A 20895-nucleotide genomic window follows, 5' to 3' on the forward strand; every position below is an offset into this window, starting at 1 on the left:
CAGTGGGCAGATTTTTAAAAATTTTTTGGTTCCTCCTCCTCCTTGGCTGAGCGCATCATACTGTATCGGCCTGCAAAAGTGGGGTCGCTATCAGGCCGATACAGTACAGTGCGCTCCAGTGGAGTGCACTGTTAACCCGCGATTGGACGCGTGTTTTCGACGCACTAGCTTTACCCCTTATTCAGTAAGGGGTAATAGCGCGTCGAAAACGCACGTCCAACCACCCTGAACCTAATAGCGCCCACAACATGCAAATGCATTTTGATGGCCCTATTAAGTATTCCCGCGTGATACAGTAAGTAAAATGTGCAGCCAAGTAAAAACTGCTTTTCTGTGCACCCTCCGACTTAATATCAAGGCGATATTAAGTCGGAGGCCCCAAAAGTTAAAAAAAGTATAAAAAAAAAACAAACAAAAAAAATTTTTTTTAAATGGGCCCGCGGCTTGAAAACCTGATGCTCAATTTTGCCTGTGTCCGGTTTCCGAACCAGTGGCTGTCAGCGGGCTCGAGAACAGACGCCGGCAAAATTGAGCGTCGGCTGTCAAACCCACTGACAGCCGTAGCTCCTGTCCAAAAAGAGGTGCTAGGGACGCGCTAGTGTCCCTAGCGCCTCTTTTTGCCATGGACCCTAATTTAAATAAATTACTTTACTGTATCGCGCGCTCGCCCGCTCTCCTGTGATTTTTACTGTATCGGCCTGTATGACGGCTGGGGTTCACAGAGGAGAAAATACAGGGAGCAAAGTGCTTAAATTGCAGCAGGTGAGGTGTGGGTGTATGTAAGACATCAGAAAAAAAAAACAACTTTCTAATGGTGAGGGTTCCAGGACTGGATCAAGTTACCTGGGCCAGAAAAAAAACCTTTTGAGATGATCTCCAGCCAAGTGATTTTGGGATATTATCACTTATCCTGTTTGACATCCCTTGAAACATGAGATGTCCCATACTCAGGCAGGGAGGGTAAGAGAAAGAAACAGCATTACCATAGGTCTTTTTAAAAATAGTGCACTTTATTATAAATTACTGAAATGTTTTGTTATAAATATAAATATGTGCAAAATTTGTCTTTGGTTTCATTGAGGAGTCTTCAAGCACATGTATTTCATCCTCTGAGGCCAGAGGCAATGGTGAATCTTTATAAAAGACAGATGGATCCCGGCAGCTTTGTAAACATTTTTTTTTTTAACAAGAAGAGAAAAGAGAGACTGCCAAAGTAGACCCTATAACCTGACGCATACAATAAAAATTCTCATTTAAAAAGAAAAACAAAAAAGAGCTGCACATTTCTCATTGGTACACACACCTCTCCATTTTATCTTACTCAAGGAAACCCAATCAGGAGAGGAAGCAGTCATCCTCCAGCCCATGTCTGGTCTCTGAGACAGAGATGCTGTGGGCTGGCTCTTGGAGCCTTTTGAGGGGTGTAGAGGGGCTATTGGGTTCTAGCCTTGTAAACAATACTGCCCCTTCCCCCCACTAAGAAACTACAATGTCAGCTGACTGAGCTGGGCCTTCTTTATTAAAATCTTGCCCCCCCCCCCCCCCACTCCCATGGAAAAAGCCTGAGTCACATTCCCAGGATGGGGCCTTCACATTTCAGGTCTGTGATTCAGACTTCATTGTGTTATTTTGTTTGGATGCAATGCCAGAGCCTCCAGGGCCTGTCCAAGAACTGTAGGATAGGATTTCTAGATTAGGAAGCCCAGAACAGTGGTTAATGTAAGATCAATGACTCAGTTTTGGCCCTTCTGAACGGAATAAGGCTGCCCTAAAATGGCTTATAAACAATATAACAAGAAGGACAAATTCTGAGCTGGCCTGGAGAGTGGTACCAACAGTCTGCATGCAGGAGCAGAGAGGTATGACTAACACGAACAGATAGATATGCTTCCCCCACCCCCCTCACTTAGAATGGAGACTTTTGTTTCAGGCATCATTTGGTCTCCAGTGCTTGGCTTATAAAATAAACCAAACATTTTTTTTTTTTTTTTTAAACATTCATGTTTTGGTCCCAGCAGCACAGGCTCAGGATCGTAAACAAGGTTCAATGCCACTTAGGATTTTCAGTGTAATTTTTTTTTTTTGCATAATTCAGAATGCTGTTCTTAAAAGTTGTTCAAAGAGTCTCTAGTTCACCTTTATCATTCTTTCTTTCCCTGTGCCTAATATGCAGCTTTCCCCCTTAAGTGCATCTTCCAGGAGGGTCCGCATTGAGACCCTGGTCAGTGAGGTTAATTTCTTGCTGTTACAGGAGAATTGGAAGTTAAATATGCCACCATTACAAATTGCACTGTGAAAAAGCTAAGGTAGACAATATTTAAACAAAACCTCAAACCAAGACTTTGAACTTTTGGCTTAACTCTCCTGAGTTCCTTCTTTACACTTTCTCCCTTTCTCTAGGGGCTTTCAGCCCTTGCTGCCTGTCCTTCTCTGCATCTCCATGTGCCAGGTGTTTCAGTGCAGTGGTTTGTAAATCTGAAGTGGATTCTACACCGGTGCATCATATTCTTGCAGGAACTCTTTGATAGGAGCAGGTAGCTGTGCCATCTTTTCATAGGACTCCAGTTGCCCATTCACAGTCTTTCGGCAGAGGTGCTGTAGGGTGGACACATTGGAAGAGAGAGGCCTGGATAAGATTAGGGGAATCTTCTCGCCCCCAGAGTAGATATAGTATGCTCGCTTCACACTGGCATTGATGGCTGAGTCAGTGCTCTTGGCTGGCATGTAGTGGTGTACCAGCTTCAGCACACAGTCAAATTTGGGCACAGCCTGGGTGCTCCTGGGGTCAGTCTGCAGGAAGAAGGTGCACTGGTCACACTGGATACGCAGATTCTTGGTGCCAGATTCGGTCTTGACACTGAGAGTGAAGAAGTGGTGATTGTCTGAGCTATCCCGGATCAGGAAGGTGCCAGCTGGCTCAGAGCTGAGGAGCACGTTAGCTTCATCTCCAGTCACTGTGCTCCAGTAAAATCCACTCTCCTGCAGCTTGCGCACTGCATTCACCACCAAATTATATTCATTCTTGGAAGTAAATGTTTTTAGGCGTAAGGTGGCATCAAGTGAGCGTCTCATACCGTTGAACTTGCTGTGCATGACCATGGCGCTGGGAGCTCAATCTAAGAGGATTACAAGGGGTAACCAGGCGCTCAATGCTCCACAGAAGGTATTATTCTAGCAGGGGTCTTCTTGCTGTTAAAATATGACCAGAGGCTGCAAGGAAGAAAGCAAAGGAAGAATGTTAAAAAACCCCTGTATAAACAACAAGGACATAATCATCCAGAAGACCATGAATGCTTTCTGTGTAAGGAGACAAAATTGACCCTGGAAGGCATAAGAGATCATCTTGGCCCACAGTGCTCTGCAGGGTCAAAAAGCAAGAAAGTCCTTTCCTGGCAGCTTTAATAGCAAGGACCTTTCTCTTCTGTATTGCTTGAGGGTCTTTTTAAACAGCCTAGTTTTAAACAGTACTATTCTTGCTTTGTTTAAATAGGTGCATTCATGGACATGGGAAACACTTCTTGGCCCATCAGAGATTTCTCACCTAGATTGCTAGAGTGCCCATTCCTTGGATTGGTTGCTACATAGATGAGATATGCTGTACAATGAATCTTTCGGTTTGCATCTTTGGACCTAGCTTTGTGCTGAAATCACTAGAAGAAAAGTAGGGGCTTCTGACCGTCTTTTAAAATGTACAAGGATCCTGTGGTAGGTTCTCCTCACACCTGTCTAGTCAGGTTTTCTGGAGGAGATCAGCAATGCAGATTACCATGTTCAGCTTTGGGAAGTGCTGTAGGATGAGTTTGGAACGAGAACTGCTTTTTTCTAATTATAGGCACAGCTTTCTCCAGTTCTCCCAAATCAGCACATAACAAGAAGAGCATTTCATAGCAGAAGAAAGGGAGAGTAGGGCTGGAATTGACCTGGAGAAGTCATCTGGCTGAATCCATCCTGCCTTCAATATTGCAGACAGATGTATCTGCTCTTAAAACCCTCCAGTGCCAGGGATTCCACCACTCCTGGCCAGTGCTTAACTAACTTCACAGTTACAAAGTTTTTTTTCTAATTTGTGTTTTAATAGATTTTTGGCTGTTTCCAACCTACAATTTACTAACTTGTATGTTCAGACAAAATCATCTTTAACTCATTTTGCACTGACCTAATGAAGATAACTTAACTCTCAAAAGCTAGACACAAATATATTTAGAACAACAACAACAATTTGGTTGTTTAGTGACCTTTTATTTCTGTCTTTCAGTAGTGTAGTTGCTGTGTTAGTCCATTTGCATATGCAGAAATAAAGGTCAATAAACAAAGATATAAGCCAATATCTTTGGAATTGACTAACAAGCCATTTCTTTAAGCAGAAAATGTACCTTGCAAAGTGAAAGAGTGAGATTCAGCGAGGCTCTCTTCCCAGAAGAAAACCGACACCTTCCGCTTTGCAGCATAAATCACAATCTTCATCCAGATGTCGCCTACTTTTCAGGTGTGTGAGGCGGGCAAAAATTCCAGAGCCTGCCCACCGTGACTTTTAATCCTGGGGTGTTTAGTTCACCACTTTGCCTGGATGCTGTCTTTTTCCTTCTTGTGCAGGACAGAGGCAAAGCCGATCCCCTCTGTGCTACTGTGCAGGCTTCGGCTGAACACTGGCGGCGGTGGCTGGGCAGCGATTTCTTATAGGGCTGAGACGGGGAGTGCTAGCTCAGGCTCCACCTCCACCCCTTCTCTTTCTGATTCCTGGAACTGAACTGCTTCTGGTAAGGTTAGTCACTAAACTATGAAAGAGACAACAGCTAAAGAAACACACAGAAGCAACAGATGGAGAAGTGGGCAGGGAGCCAGGAACAGCCTATTCCTGGTAGAGATTGTACACAGCTGTTGTCCCTCCCTATACCTTTCTCATTCAGGCTTTTTTCCTTCTAGGAAGGCAGCAGATCTGTTCTGTGGGGCTGCTGGGGCAGAAGCAAGCGCACATCCTTGTAAATCTCAGGTTGAGACTCAGGAAGTTAGTCTGATGAAAGAAGGTATTAGCTTTTATATTTCTAATCTTTTATTTCTGTGCACTCGGGAAGGGGGACAGTTTGGCTACTCGCAAATTCAGCAGCAGCCTGGAAGAACAGACAAGAAAGTTACCTGGAGATTAGCAGAACCACCCCCCCCCCCCCCAACAAGAAGAGGGGGTTAGGAAACGGTGCAGCTATACCCACCAAGCTTCTGTCCACTTCCTTTCAGTCTGAGGGGCCGACCCGCACTCCGACGCAGGTTAAATAGGAGCTAATTCACCCCCTAATGCAATAGGAGGATTAGCACCTATTTAACGCGCGTCCTATGCGGAGTGAATGCAATAGCGCTCATCACAGGCTATTACTCGTTCACTCCGCATTAAAAATAAAAAGTGTGCGTCTCAGACGCATATTTAGCTCTCAGATATTTAGCACATTTAGCTCTCAGATATTTAGCACATTTAGCTCTCAGATATTTAGCACATTTAGCTCTCAGATATTAACGCCTGCCTACAGCAGGCGTTAATAGCTGAGCACATGTAAAAGAAGTACAGAAAAGCAGAAAAAACTTCTTTATAAAAAAACAAACAAACCTCGGCAGACCGCTGAGTTATGAAGACCGACGCCGGTAAACTCGGCATCGGTTTTCACAAGTGGCCGTCTGCCAGTAATGAAAACGGACGCCGATAAACTGGCAGACGGCCGGTTATGAAAACCGATGCCGAGTTTACCGGCGTCGGTTTTTGTAACCGGCAGCCGCGGCAGGATCGCGTTAGCAAGGAGGCGCTAAGGTCGACCCTAGCGCCTCCTTGCTAGCGCGACCCCCTAATTTGCGTATTGCATGGCGCCCCCCCCCCCTTGCGGGCGCCACGCGCACATTAAGAAAGCGGGCGCTGACTTTTCAGCGCCCGCTTTTCCACGCTTTTTATTGCATCGGCCCCTGAGAGAGAGAAGCGGGCAGGGGTTGCTAATACTAAAGCCTCTGTCATTTCCCTTTCATTTGAGATTGGGCTTGGGGGGAGGGGGGAACACTGGGTCAAATATCAGCTGCTGTCACCAGGCTCTCTCCTTCATCCTTTCAGTATGAGATAGAGGTGAGTGTGCTATCACGGAGCCCCCTCCCATTTACAGGCCGATACAATATCACACACACGTAAAAACAGGCGTCCAAACTGGGTGCCCGTTTTTTCAATGCACGCACATTCACCTCTCCTGGGTGCGCGGTGCTATATTTTAATGAGCCGCCATGTTAAAAAGGATGCACTTGGCTAAAATTGTGCGTCTGTAGCATTCAAAAGCATCAGGTGCCTGGGAGGTGCGGCTGTGCACAGGCCAGGAAAACAGGTGCTCAATACAAGCGTCCGTTTATCCTACCGTAGATAACTGACATGCACAATATACAAGCATGCCTGCAGCATGTGCATTGTGCATGTATATTGTGCACCCAGAATTTTTTTTTGTAATCGAGCCCTTACATTTTTTCCCTAATTTTAAGCACCACAAGCAGTAGAACTTAGCATTGTAATGATACTAAGTCGTAGGAACCACATAGACCAGGGTTTTTTTTTGGTTTTTTCATGTGCTCTTGACTCGCTGTATGACTTACTGTCAGCTTCAGGGCTGGCGTTAAATTTGCCGCATTACAAAGGGTGCATTGATCGACTGGTGATTTTTTTGTATCGGGGGTAATGACTAAGAGCCTCATCTACATGGCATTTACATAGGATGAGCGCTATTAGCTATGTGGGTTTTTGGACACATGTTTTGAACACGCTAATTCCCTTATTGCATCGGGTGTTAGTCTAGCGCATCCAAAACATGTGTCCAACCACGGGTTAACCTGTGTGCTAGGCTGAGTGCACTTTACTGCATCAGCCCCTTAGTCTCAAAGGAGGGGAGTGTTCCTGGTTTCACAGATCCCCTCCCTCATCCTTTTAGTCAGAGATGGGGCAGTGGGCAAAGGTGGGAGCTACATTTAGAGTTCCCTCCTTCATTCGTTCAACGGTCAGTGATGGATCCTAGGGTGCATGATTGCAGGGTTCTGGAAGGAACCTGGGTGCATGGCTCCCACCCAAGAACTGATGATGCAAAGAGAGCATTAAAGTGATTTGGAAGGGATATCAAATAGAGGAAATCTCCCTGGGGAGTTGTGCAAATGAAGGCTCATGATGTTGGATACCAGCTCCACTTCCAGTTGAACTAGAAGTCCAAAGGAACAAGAGTAAACTGCCAGATGTAAAAAAAAAAAAAAAAAAATAGAGATTGAGGAGTGTCCAGGCTGCTATGCCGTAGCCCCATTTCTTATCCCTTTTAGTCTGAGATAGAGGGGGAATGGGCTGCTGGACTGGTGGCACTGTTTCACCCCATGCAGATCAGTGGTACTGTTTGTGGTCCTGTGTAGGCTGAATGATTGGAGGTACTGTTTGCATCCCCATAAGGGCCGGCAGTACTGTTTGTGGTTTTATGTGGGCTGGATTTTCAGCAGTACTGTTTGCATCCCCATGCAGATCAGTGGTACTCTTTGTGGTCCTGTGTAGGCTGAATGATCGGAGGTACTGTTTGCATCCCCATGCATATCAGTGGTACTCTTTGTGGTCCTGTGTAGGCTGAATGATCGGAGGTACTGTTTGCATCCCCATGCAGATCAGTGGTACTGTTTGTGGTCCTGTGTAGGCTGGATGATCAGCGGTACCATTTGCATCCCTGTGCGGATCAGCGGTACTGTTGGTGGTCCTATGTAAGCTGGATGATCAGCAGTACCTTTTGTGGCCCAGTAGTGCAGATTGATCAGCAGTACTATTTGTGGTCCATGTAGACTGGTTGATTGGCAGTGCTGTCCGCTGCTAGGCTGCATTTATAAGGTGAGGTAGGTTTGTTGAAACACACTTAAAAATAAAATCCTCTTATAATCATGCAGTTGGACCAATATGGTAAAATAGATAAGAGTGTGCAAGTCACACTAACTGTTCGTTTAACATACTGTCCCAACAGTGACGTGGCTAAATCTGTCTATTCTCTGGATTGCTCTGTTTAACATCCATGAGCAGTCTTTAACTGGTCCTCCCTTGTTTACTGCACAGCTTTCTCGGTGTTAAGTTGTTTGCTGTCATTTTGGCAGACTCCATTGTCTCCAGCATTAATTTATACCAAAGAGTTATAGCAGGATTATCATCCATCCATTTAATGAGAACATGCTGCTCTTTTAAAAATGTTATATTTATTAAGTCTTTGTTATAGTACAATCAAGAAAAAACTCCTTGTACACAAAAACACACAGGGAGGGTGATGTTATCACTATGTGGATTGGGGTAAAGTCTAAATGTGCCTTTACATGCAGACTTTTCCTCAGGTTTCAAAGTGAACTCATGTGTATAAATTCACTCTGAAAATTAGGCCTAACTAAGTGCCTGAGTATGCGCAGAAAGCGGTCCACACCTGCTCTATCATGAGCGCAACTTGTGTGAGTGAACTGACATGCAGGCTTCTTAAAATGAAAAAGTATGCACACAAGTCCACACTCTGCGCCCGCCCCCCCCCTCCCCCCCCCAGAGCGCCTCTTGCCGGTTTTCAGAAAAAGATGTGCAAAACCAGGTCGGGAGCGTACTTTTGCATGAATTGAGGTCCGGACTGTTTTAAGGTAGCCATTTACGCGCATAGCCCTGGATTTTATGGCCGTAAAATGGCTTTGAAAATTCAGCCGAAAGTGAATTTTAATTTCTTTCACTGGGTTTGTTATGATGATTGTATTGTTTGATGGCCATTGTTATTTAGTATTGTAAGCCACCTCGGGCAATTTGGCAAGGAGACATAGAAGTATGAATAAAGAAAGAAATCCAATGTTCAGATACAGTTTTGGCGGATTCTTTGGGTCGGAGGATCCAGTAGTCGTGTGCAAGCTTGAAAGTACCCGTGGAGCTTTGCAGTTTAGGCACTGAACTGGAAACTTACCCCAATGTGCTTTACTTCTCAAGAACTGGTTGCCAAAATTTTGAAATCTCCTCAGAACTTCACGAACAATGTCACAACAGGCTTTCATATGACCTGCACTTCAAACGCAGGAGAAATTGCACAATTCCCATTTCGTAGCTGTTAGGAGGAGGAATCGGAGCTCTGGGAAGATTTTAAATTGTGTTTCTTTTACACGGGCTGGAAGGGCGGCCATAAAGTACTTCTGCGGCATCTCAGATCTTGTATGCAAAAAGGAAGAGAGAGAGGAGGAGGGCAGAGCATTCACCCCCAGAAGTACTGATGCTCAGAGGGGTATTAACATATTATGCAGCTGGGAGGTGACCTGCCACTGAACTAAACCATTGTCTATGCTCAGGTCTCTTGAGATAAGATATTAAATTCAGAAAATGTCACTTTTGTAACTTATTTCCTTCCGATGTACTCGCAGATACAGTCAGTTTAGATCTGATAGGAGGCAGGCTGGGCTCACATGTGAATTCAGCAAAAGGCTTTCACATCCTGCAGCTTAGATAAACTTTTAAAGGCCATATTCCTCCAAAGTCTTTCTTTTTGCACAGTGTCCCACGGAGCCACATCTTTTCATTGTAGAGGGGCTTCTGGTGCACAGTCGTCAGGGCCGGTGCTAGCTTTTTTTTTGCTGCTCTGTGTGAACACTTACCGTGCTGCCCTCCCATTAAGAACATAAGAACATAAGAACATGCCATACTGGGTCAGACCAAGGGTCTATCAAGCCCAGCATCCTGTTTCCAACAGAGGCCAAAACCAGGCCACAAGAACCTGGCAAGTACCCAAAAACTAAGTCTATTCCATGTTACCATTGCTAATGGCAGTGGCTATTCTCTAAGTGAACTTAATAGCAGGTAATTGACTTCTCCTCCAAGAACTTATCCAATCCTTTTTTAAATACCACTATACTAACTGCACTAACCACGTCCTCTGGCAACAAATTCCAAAGCTTAATTGTGCGTTGAGTAAAAAAGAACTTTCTCCGATTAGTTTTAAATGTGCCCCATGATAACTTCATGGAGTGCCCCCTAGTCTTTCTACTATCCGAAAGAGTAAATAACTGATTCACATCTACCCGTTCTAGACCTCTCATAATTTTAAACATCTCTATCATATCCCCCCTCAGCCGTCTCTTCTCCAAGCTGAAAAGTCCTAACCTCTTTAGTCTTTCCTCATAGGGGAGCTGTTCCATTCCCCTTATCATTTTGGTAGCCCTTCTCTGTACCTTCTCCATCGCAATTATATCTTTTTTGAGATGCGGCAACCAGAATTGAACATAGTATTCAAGGTGCGGTCTCACCATGGAGCGATACAGAGGCATTATGACATTTTCCATTTTATTCACCATTCCCTTTCTAATAATTCCCAACATTCTGTTTGCTTTTTTGACTGTGTCATTCAGTCTGTGTCCCGGGCCGACCAAAAACAAACCCAGTTCCCTCCAGCGATACAAACTTTAAAAACTGACTCCCCCCCCTGAACAATATTCAGTCACCCTCAACAAGGATATGCACACGGAGTGGCCCAAAGTGCAGGCCTAAGCAACGCAAACATAGGATCTTCAGCCACACTCAGTGCAAGGAACAAAGTTTTGGATATATTGGAGGCTGGGGCAATTTATGGAATAGAAAAGGTCTCTATGTCCAAGATGGTTTACTTCTGTCTGTGGCAGGAAAAAGGATACTAAGGGATAAATTCAAATCTTATGCCATAAGGCATTTAAACTAAACAACAGGGGTGGCAGAAGGAGAGTGAAGCGTCACCCCCGAACAACAAAAACAAATACAATAACAAAGAAGGATGAGCACTAATGCTCGCAGACTGAGCAATAAAATGCCAGACTTGCAAGCCTTAATGGTGGAGGCGGAATTGGATGTTGTTGCTGTTACGGAGACATGGTTTATGGACTTTCATGGCTGGGATATGATCATACCGAGTTATAACTTGTTAAGGAAGGACAGAGGGGACAGAAAAGGGGGAGGAGTAGCTCTTTATGTCAAAAACAATATCCAAGCAACTGAACTGCAAGGATTTGGGGGTAGAGAAGAAGCATTATGGGCCGTCCTAAAAATAGAGGATGGTGCATCCATTTTTACCGGAGTGGTTTACAGGCCTCCGACTCAAACAGAAGAACTATACAGAGAGCTGATAGAAGACATACAAAAGGTGGGAAGGAAGGGAGATGTGTTGATTGTTGGAGATTTTAATCTGCCAGATGTGGACTGGAGAATCCCTTCTGCGGAATCTAACACAAGTAGAGAGATAGTGGATGCCCTGCAAGGGGCTCTGTTCAAACAAATGGTAATGGAACCCACGAGGGAGGGAGCTATACTCGACTTAGTGCTCACTATTGGAGATAATGTCTCTAATGTCCGGGTGGATGCCCACCACAGCACCAGTGATCATCAAACGGTATGGTTTGATATCGCAAATAAGTTACAGAGAAGTCACATGAAGACCCGAGTTTTGCAGTTCAAAAATGCAGACTTTGCCAAAATGGGAAAATTCCTGGAGGTGGAACTTGAAGACTGGGACAACAGTGGGCCAAACTAAAAGGAGCAATTACAAAAACAACAAATCTATATGTATATGTTAGAAAAGTAAACAAAAGTAAGAGAAATAAGAAACCAATCTGGTTCACAAAGGAGGTGGCTGATATAATAAAAGCAAAAGAAGCAGCTTTTAAGAAGTATAAAGGATCCCAAAAAGTGGAACACAGGGAGGATTATCTGGTGAAACTGAGGGAGATGAAAAAAGTAATCAAGAAAGCAAAAAATCAGGCAGAGGAAAGGAATGCCAAGGAGATAAAGCGAGGTGACAAAACATTTTTCAGATACATCAGAGATAGGAGAAAGGTCCATAGTGGTAGAGTGAAATTGAAAGGTGATAAGGATCAATGGGCAGAGAGAGATGAAGAAATGGCAGAAATACTAAACAAATACTTCAGTTCAGTGTTCACTAAAGAAGACCCTGGAGAAGGACCGCCACTTGTCAACATAACTGTAGAAGGAGGTGGAGTAGACGAAACTCATTTACGGAATAGAATGTATGGGAAGAGCTAGGAAAACTGAAAGTGGACAAATCCATGGGGCCTGATGAGGTTAATCCCAGAATACTGAGGGAGCTCAGAGATGTGCTGGCGGGTCTGCTGTGTAACCTGTTCAATAGATCCCTGGATAAGGGTGTGGTGTCTAGTAACTGGAGAAGAGCAATGGTGATCCCACTACACAAGAGTGGTAGCAGAGAAGAGGCTGGAAACTACAGGCCGGTTAGCATCACCTCGGTGGTGGGAAAATTAATGGAGACACTGCTGAAGGAAAGGATAGTGAATTATCTAGTCAGGAGGATTGCTGGACCCAAAACAGCATGGTTTCACCAGGGGAAGGTCCTGTCAGACAAATCGGATTGATTTCTTTGATTGGGTGACTAGAGAGCTGAATCAGGGAAGAGCGCTCGATGTAATTTACTTGGATTTTAGTAAAACTTTTGATACGGTCCCACATAGAAGACTCATCAACAAAATGAGAAGCTTACGGGTGAGCTCCAAGGTGGTGTTGTGGATTACAAACTGGTTGACGGATAGAAGACAACATGTAATGATAAATGGAAACTACTCTGAACATAGAATGGTGTGCCGCAGGGATAGGTGTTGGAACTGTTTCTGTTCAACATCTTTGTGAGCGACATTGCGGAAGGGATAGAAGGTAAAGTTTGTCTGTTTGCGGATGATACTAAGATCTGCAACAGAGTGGACATGCCGGAAGGAGTAGAGAGAATGAGACAGGATTTATGGAATCTGGATGAGTGTTCAAAGATATGGTAGCTGAGATTCAATGCCAAGAAGTGCAGACTCATGCATCTGAGGTGTGGTAATCCAAAAGAACTGTATGTGTTGGGGGTGAAGGGCTGATGTGCACAGAACAGGAGAGAGACCTTGGGGGTGATAGTGTCTAACGACCTAAAGTCAGCGAAGCAATGCGACAGGGCAATAGCTAAAGCCAGAAGAATGCTGGGCTGTATAGAGAGAGGAATATCTAGTAAGAAAAGGGAAGTGATAATTCCCTTGACAGGTCCTTGGTGAGGCCTCACCTGGAGTACTGTGTTCAGTTCTGGAAACAGTATCTCAAAAGGGTCAGAGACAGTATGGAGGTGGTCCAGAGAAGGGCAACCAAAATGGTGGGTGGTCTCCATTGAATGCCTTATGCGGAGAGGTTGAAGAACCTGAATATGTATACCCTGGAGGACAGGACAACAGACCTTTTCCATAGGAAACAATTTAGTAGAACTAGGGGTCACAATTTGAAACTCCAGGGAGGAAGACTTAGAACCAATGTCAGAAAATATTTCTTCACGGAGAGGGTGATGGATGCCTGGAATGACCTTCCAGAGGAAGTGGTGAAGACTAAAACCGTGAAGGATTTCAAAGGGGCATAGGATAAATACTGTGGATCACTAAAGGCTAGAGGATGGGAAAGAATGAAAAAAAGCATGGGGGTAGTGGGCCTGGGGATAACCTACACGGAGTGGCAGTCATTACCTTTAACAGAATCATGGGGGTGACCTGCACGGAGCAGCAGTTACTACCCTTAACAGAATCATGGGGCAATCTGCACAGAGCGGCAGTTACTACCCTTACAGAACCATGGAGTAACCTGCACGGAGCTGCATTTACTGCCGTGGGAAGCTTGCTGGGCAGACTGGATGGACCATTTGGTCTTTTTCTGCCGTCGTTACTATGTTACTATGTAAGATAAGATATGCCATACTGAGTCAGACCAAGTCCAGCATCCTGTTTCCAACTGTGGCCAATCCAGGCTACAAGTACTTGTGGCAAGTATCCAAACATTAAATAGATCTCAAGCTACTACTGCTCATTGATTAATAGCAGTTTATGGATCTTTCCTCTAGGAACTTATCCAAACCTTTTTTAAACCAGTTTACAATAACTGCTGTAACCACATCCTCTGGCAATGAATTCCAAGCTTAAGTATGCACTGAGTGAAAAAGAATTTTCTTCTATTTGTTTTAAATGGACTACTTGCTAACTTCATGGAGTGACCCCTAGTCCTTCTATTATTTGAGTAAATAACAGATTTACATTAACCTATTCAAGTCCTTTCATGATTTTGTAGAACTCTATCATATCCCCCCCCCCTCCCCCTCAGATCTTGGCAACTTCATATGGGATTGTCTATCACACAGAGGAGAAGACATCTGTCTACACCTCACAATATGCTAGAACACCTTGGACCCATACAGGCCAGAGCAAGGGTATTAGGTGCCCTAGGTGAAACCTACAGCCTTCTACCCCCCACCCCCTGGCATACTCTCGCCACACACAATTAAAAATTGTGCAATCTTATAGTAATAGATTTTACATGAACAAGAACATATATAGTCTTCTGAGGTAAAAATATCACTTATAACATGATTATTATATTGACATGCAGTGCTTTAAAATTCTGGAAAAAAAGACCCTTGGAATTGGTATTAGGTTTATTGTAATTTGTGTTGGGTATGGGCTTAGCTCTCAGAAAGCCACAAGTAAACTGAATTACAATTTCAATATAGTAAATCTCCCACATCAAAACTCCAATAACTGGCAGCACTCAAACACTAACAACACTACTTATGAAAAGGCAAAACTGCAATTATTACACCAGGCCCTAAAATGCCAAAACACCTACAATTAGGAAAACAGAAAAAGCCAAACTGCTATAGATCCCTACACAGAACCTACACACTAGCAGAATACATCAACTCAGTCACACATGCAAAATACAAACAAAGCCTCACAAAAATGTAGAATAAAATAAACATAAAGTATTAATAAAAATGTGCAGACAAAAACTGAATTGTTAACTGCAACAGGCCAGACTATTATGCAGTGCAACAATAGAAAAACAGAAATGTTACAATTCCTCAGAAAATATCAAACATTAAAATTGGAAAATATAAATCATCAAAAAAAGTAAAACCACACTAATAAAAATAATATTTGAAAAAGCTGTTAAGCAGAATAACACCTAATAATTTAAAGCGCATATACATTTTCCAAAGACCAATAAAATATTGCAAACACCATCCAATACTTAAAACTAAAAAAGATAAAAAATCCCCAGCTATTCATACCTGGGATCTATTGATTTCCAGATGCCCCGAGATTGTCGTAGATTAGCAGGGGAGACGTGAGAGGTTGATCCTCACAATCTCTCTTTCTCATATATAACCACATGCTCCATCATAGAACATGCTCTCATGCACAGACACAGGCATGCTCTCTTAGACACAGCAACACATACACACAGAGACATGCTCTCTTAGAAACAGCAACACACACACAGACAAACATGCTCTCACAGATACACGCACATGCTCACACATACACACACACACACACACATGCTTCTTTATGCACAGACCTGCTCTCAGACACACACACACATGCTCTCACACACACACATGCTGTCACTGATACAGACATGCTCTCTCACACACAGACACATGCTCTCACAGATTTACATAGACATGCTCTCACAATCACCGACACACCATGCTGTCACAGACACACACACACACACACACACATGCTCTCACTCATTCACTTCCCCACCTCTAGTAGAAGTAAAAGTCCAGTGGCAGCCTCCTCTTTCAGCACCCTGATGTTGCTGATGCTGCTGTTGCAATGTTTCTTGCAGGGGCGGGGAGGGATGCTGTTTCTGTTTCTCCTATGCTCAAACACCGTGAAAATCTGGGACCTATGCTGCCTCTTGCTGCATTGGCCCGGGGAATGCGCTGTTCTTTTTCCTGCATGGCCTCTTTTTTCTCCCCCCCACCGTGGACCTACTACTTCTCTTCATTTCAGTTGCTGGTAGGTTGGGATCCACCTGCATCCCCATTCTCTCACACACACAACCCAGGCAGGCTCCCACTCTCTCTCTCTCTCTCTCATTCACTCGGGAGGGTTATTTTCTATCCGTATCGCATGCACGCAATAGCAAGTGGGGTCGGAGTTGGGGTGGGGAGGGGAGGAGTCGAGGAGGCGGACGCGGCGGTATCTTTGCTGGTGGTGATAAGGTAAGCCACATTATCGCCACCAGTAGCGCGCCGAATAGCACCACCTTTCACGGTGGTGCTATTGGGTGCGAAAGCCGGCAGCGATAACACAGCGGTGGTGCGATCGCTGCCAGCTTTTGTAGGCCAGCCCCCCGTTACCGCTGGGATTCACCATTCTCTGCGAGAATGGAAAATCCAGGCCTCAGACACAAAATCCAGTCAGGCTCCCAATCTCTTGCTCACAAACACACACACACACACACAAAACCCAGGTAAGCTCCCATTCTCTCTCTCTCTCTTATACACACACACAAACACACACACACACACAGAATCTAGCAAGCTCCCATTCACACCCGCACCCCACCAGATAGGATCTCATTCACACACCCTCAACCACCAAATCCAGGTAGGTTCCTTACACTCACCCAAATCCCAAGCAGGCTTCCATTCACACACACACCCCATTCCAGGTAGGCTCCCATTCACACACACAGGCAATCCATATAGGCTCTCATTCACACACACACCCATTCCAGGCAGGGTCCCATTCACACACACACACATACATATGCAATCCAGGCAGGCAGGGTTCACTTGGCCTTTTATTCCTCCTCTGCTGCTACTGCCACCCTGTGCCACCTTTGTTGGGGAGAACAGGAGTTGTTGTAGAGCTGGAACCCATTCTGCATCTCCTCCTCCATGCCTGCCCCGCGGTATTCAACACTTGCGGTGCTAGCACTTCCTCTATACTCATCTCATGCATAGAGATGCTCATATCATGGATTGTGGGATGAGCACAGAGGAAGTGCTAGCACTGTTAGTGTTGAATACCATGGGGCCTGCACATGAGGAGGATCTGTAGGTAGGCTTCCTGTTCTGCTCTGGGGTCAGTCATGTGGTGAGTCATGGAGTGTGTGCCTCTTGCATCTTTTTCCCGTCGGTGGGATCAGGTCCAGTGGTGGCCACTCATGATGACAGAGCACCTTGCTTTGGTCTATTGTGATGAAAGTTGTTTTACTTGTTTCTGAAGAGACTGCAACTAGCGCTCCTCTGCATCCTCATCTTTGGGTCATTCTCAGCCTATAGAGGTTCCTGGGTGACCGTTCTGTTTTATTTATTTATTGGATTTTATAATAGCATTTAATGATTTTAAGTTGCTAAGTTTTTATTATGGTGTCTGTATTTTTTTGTGCTAGATACTATTAGGGCTTTTGCGTAGTCAGCATATAAATAAATTAACATTTAACCTTTTCCTGCTTTTATCAGAGAATGTGGCAGCTGTATTTGAGTTCTGGACAAAGACCCTCAGTGTTTGCCTGTTCCACTGTGCGCTGTTGCTTAGGATTATTTCTATATGTCTTCCAAGATTTATTTTCAGGGCTTTTTGCTGGAATTTTTCTGAATTTTAGAAGTTTGGTAAAGTCAGTGAATCCTGTAAATACCCGTGAGCCCTTGACCTCCATCTCAAAATCAGTTCTCTGTCGCCACAAAAGAAAGTATTCATTGAAGCTCCCACTCTGAGCTGGTTCTCGGCCTTCTGTGGGCAGCATTTCCTGCTTTCTCTTTCATTGTTGGAGGGGGAAGGCTGAGTGTCGGTGAGAGAAGCAGGGTAGAAGTTACTGAGGTTTTTGGGTTGGTTTTTTTTTTTATAAAGATTTAATTGAAGACGGTCTCAAAATTGCTATGAAAAGGGAAGCTGCTGTTGCTTGGAGATTTCACTCTCCCTGACGTTGGCTGGGACATCCCAGCCACAGTGCTGTCTAGAAGCAGGGAGATTCTGGATGTCTGCAGGAAGAACTTATTCTGGCCAATGGTAACAGAACCAATACATTAAGGGGTCGATACCGGACCTGGTGCTTACAAATGGGGATAGTGTTTCTGATACCATAGTGGGGGGATCACCAGGGGATCCAGTGATCACCAGATAGTGCGATTCAGTGTTAGAACACAAGCCAAGGATGGTTCATTCAAAGATGAAGATCCTAGACTTCAGGAAAACTAAGATGGGGGTGGACCTCAAGGAGTCAGGAACTGGATGTAATAAGCTAGTGGAAGTAGAAGAGCAGTGGGCAAAACTGAAAGAAGATATTGTAAGGGCAACAACAAACCTTTTTGTTGAGAAATAAAAAAAAAAAAAAAAAGGAAAAAGAAGCTACTGTAGATTTCTATAGAAGTGGCACCAAAAGTAATGGAAAAAAAAGTTTAAGCTTTCATAAACTATAAGAGATTGTAGAAAAAGGAAGGCAGACAATGATATCTAGAAATGCTGGGAAAATGGTTGAGTAAAGGCAGAAGTGGAAGAAAAAATAGCTAAAGCAGTAAAGGAGGGCAACACCTCTTTTTATTTTAAGATATATTAGGGACAGAAGGAGGTGCAAACCTGGGATTGTCAGACCAGGGCTTTTTTTTCAGAGGGGTACTTGCCAGTACTGAATACTGGCACCTTTTTCATCCAACTGCTTGATTTACCCTGTGGCCCTCAAAAAAACACAAACAAAGACACACAACTTGTCTGTGAGCACCAGCTCCTTTTTTTAACAGAAAGATAGCACTGTGTAAGACTCAAAGGTGAAGGGGGGAATATGAGGAGACTGAAGAGAAGAAAGCAGAATTACTTAATAAATACCGAGTATATAGAATATAGTGACAAGCACATGGGATCTTTGAGGGAGAGGAAGGGTCTATAAAGCTAAGCAGAAGATGTGGATGGGCAGAGCGGACGTTCATACCTGGGATTGCTCCAGATTTGTTCTGTGGACTCTGGAATTCTGAAGGAATTGCTGGGTCTCTGGGCCAATGCTGGAACACTCCACATGTGGCAGAGAAGTGCCTGCACAGAGCCCGGAAAAAGGAAATCATCTAGGCCTGGGAAGGCAGAAAAGAGGAAGAATGTTGGCTGTGTGGATGGGTGGGAAGAAGGAAAAAGAGCCCCATCGGTCTGCATGGCTGGAAGAAGCTGCAGAGGTAGGAGGAGTCGTATCTGCTGCACAGGCCTGAACAAAGAAGCTGCTGCTGCTGGTGGATTCTGGGCAGGAGCGAATGAGTGAGCATATGTGAGGGAGAGATTGTGTGTGTGTGTGTGAGAGAGAGAGAACGTGAGTGGGCATGTGTGCGAGAAGTGAATGTGTAAGTGATCATATCTGCGAGGGAGAATGAGCATGTATCTGTGTGAGAGAGAGTTTGAGGGTGAACATGTGAGTGTGTTAGCATCTGTGTATGAGAGAGGAGAAAGTTTGTGCTTATACTACTGGGGCATTCCACCCCCACTCTACTAATCGACAAAAATCTCAGGATAATTCAACATCAAAAGTTCCTAGGTATGCGTATTATCTTTATCTACTGTCATGTTCTATGTTTCTATATCCCCCACTCCAGCTGACCTGAAGAGCAGAGGACCTGACCCTAACGCTAACCCAGATCCTCTGCATCGCAGTGCCAGTGAGCTGGCCCTGAACAATGTTGCAAGGAAATGGTATGTGGATAAAATCACTACTGAACGCTCAGGTTTATTTCAGGCAATGATTTCCATTCTTCCATAGAGCTCTTCCCAGAAAAACTCCTGTGCAGGAAAGAGGCCTAACTGTAACATTTAGAAACACTGTGGATGCACATAATAACTACAGATAGGGAGTATCAAAGTCTAAATGCTGGAGTCTGATGACCTCAAAACTTGGCAAAAGGAAAGAATCCTGGAACAACAGATTATCTCTGGAACTGAGAAATTAACTGAAAATACACACATCTGGGAAGAAAATATTCTTAAACTACTGGTAAAGAAAACATCCAAATATTTGCAGGGTATCACTGACTTGATCAATAAACTTATAATGGAATTGAAAATCTTCCAGAAGGTACAAGTCATGGAATCCTTAGTTTGAAATTCCTCTACGCTAAGGTCCTACATGTGGCTGGACTAACAGCCTGCAAGAATTATCTGTAAGAAGTAGAGTTACCCATAGACAAGGTCTTCAGTTTTAAAATTCATACGAACATATCGCCTTTGGACATCATCCAGTTGAAAAATTTGGTCATTAAATAGCACTATGAACTGCAGAATGTATCACAAGTGTCTCTGACTGTTTGTACGAAAACTGCTTATGTTTTTTTTTTTTAATTTCTGTATATTTGAATATATAATTTGATATCTGACTTCTGGATTGGATGCTTATCTGATGGGAATCCTAACCATCTCTTCCTGTCTGTAAAAAGTATATTGAAAGAAATTCTTGTGAATGTATATCTACTTCTAATCTGATAATGGCATCTATCTCCACTTAATGGGAAGAAAGATTGTACCATGATCGGTAAACTTATCTGGGATAGAACTGGAAGATACCCCGTGTCTGCCTGCCATATTAAGACCTTATCTAATGATTTCATTTGGAGACCAAAGAACTTCAGTGCATTTCCTCCAAGCATCACTATTATACTCAGCTGCTCCCACACACACACATTATTGAGCGCACTTTTCAAAATCGTTTCCATGGGTAAAAAGCATTTAACCCAGTGTAAATCACCCATCTCGATGCAGCTGAAAATATACTCTTCCAATGTCGCCTCCCTAATGGAGAGGGCAATTGTGAAACCGGCCACAGGGCCTGCAGTCCTCATAGAGTTCCCTTTGGAAATGAGAGACAGTGCTCTCAGTGCAGGTACAGAGAATGTATGGAGATCTGAAAATTAAATTTCCACCTGTATTTTGACTCCCCTGATCTGTCCCAACCTCTTTTTTTTTCTTTTTTTCTGCAGGTAAGAGAATGCACAATGTGAACAAAGTATCTATGGACATTTTAATCTGCTTTTTGCATGGGCAGATTTTCTTTGGAAAATAATGTGCATATACTTGAAGAGGTGATAT

At 44.0% G+C, this 20895-nt stretch overlaps 1 protein-coding gene and 1 long non-coding RNA gene across 2 annotated transcripts; one reads left to right on the plus strand and one right to left on the minus strand.

The window, feature by feature from the left end:
- Positions 1–1930: 1930 nt before the first annotated feature.
- SOCS3 (suppressor of cytokine signaling 3) lies at positions 1931–4638 on the minus strand. The gene is made up of 2 exons (XM_029599135.1): positions 4374–4638; positions 1931–3210 (listed from the first exon to the last, which is right to left on the minus strand). Exon 2 carries the CDS (start codon positions 3097–3099, stop codon positions 2488–2490), a length of 612 nt encoding a protein of 203 aa, XP_029454995.1. The 5' UTR covers positions 3100–3210; positions 4374–4638; the 3' UTR covers positions 1931–2487.
- Positions 4633–20085, plus strand: LOC115090261. Its single transcript, XR_003856357.1, has 3 exons — positions 4633–4757; positions 4924–5024; positions 19413–20085. It is a non-coding gene; the product is annotated as an uncharacterized LOC115090261 (long non-coding RNA).
- Positions 20086–20895: the final 810 nt, after the last annotated feature.

This window comes from Rhinatrema bivittatum, chromosome 4, assembly GCF_901001135.1.
Source record: "Rhinatrema bivittatum chromosome 4, aRhiBiv1.1, whole genome shotgun sequence".
NCBI classification, from domain to species: Eukaryota; Metazoa; Chordata; class Amphibia; order Gymnophiona; family Rhinatrematidae; genus Rhinatrema; species Rhinatrema bivittatum.

Excerpts from the sequence above, each read along its gene's own strand:
- SOCS3 (XM_029599135.1), bottom strand. The coding sequence starts at position 3,099 with ATGGTCATGCACAGCAAGTTCAACGGTATGAGACGCTCACTTGATGCC.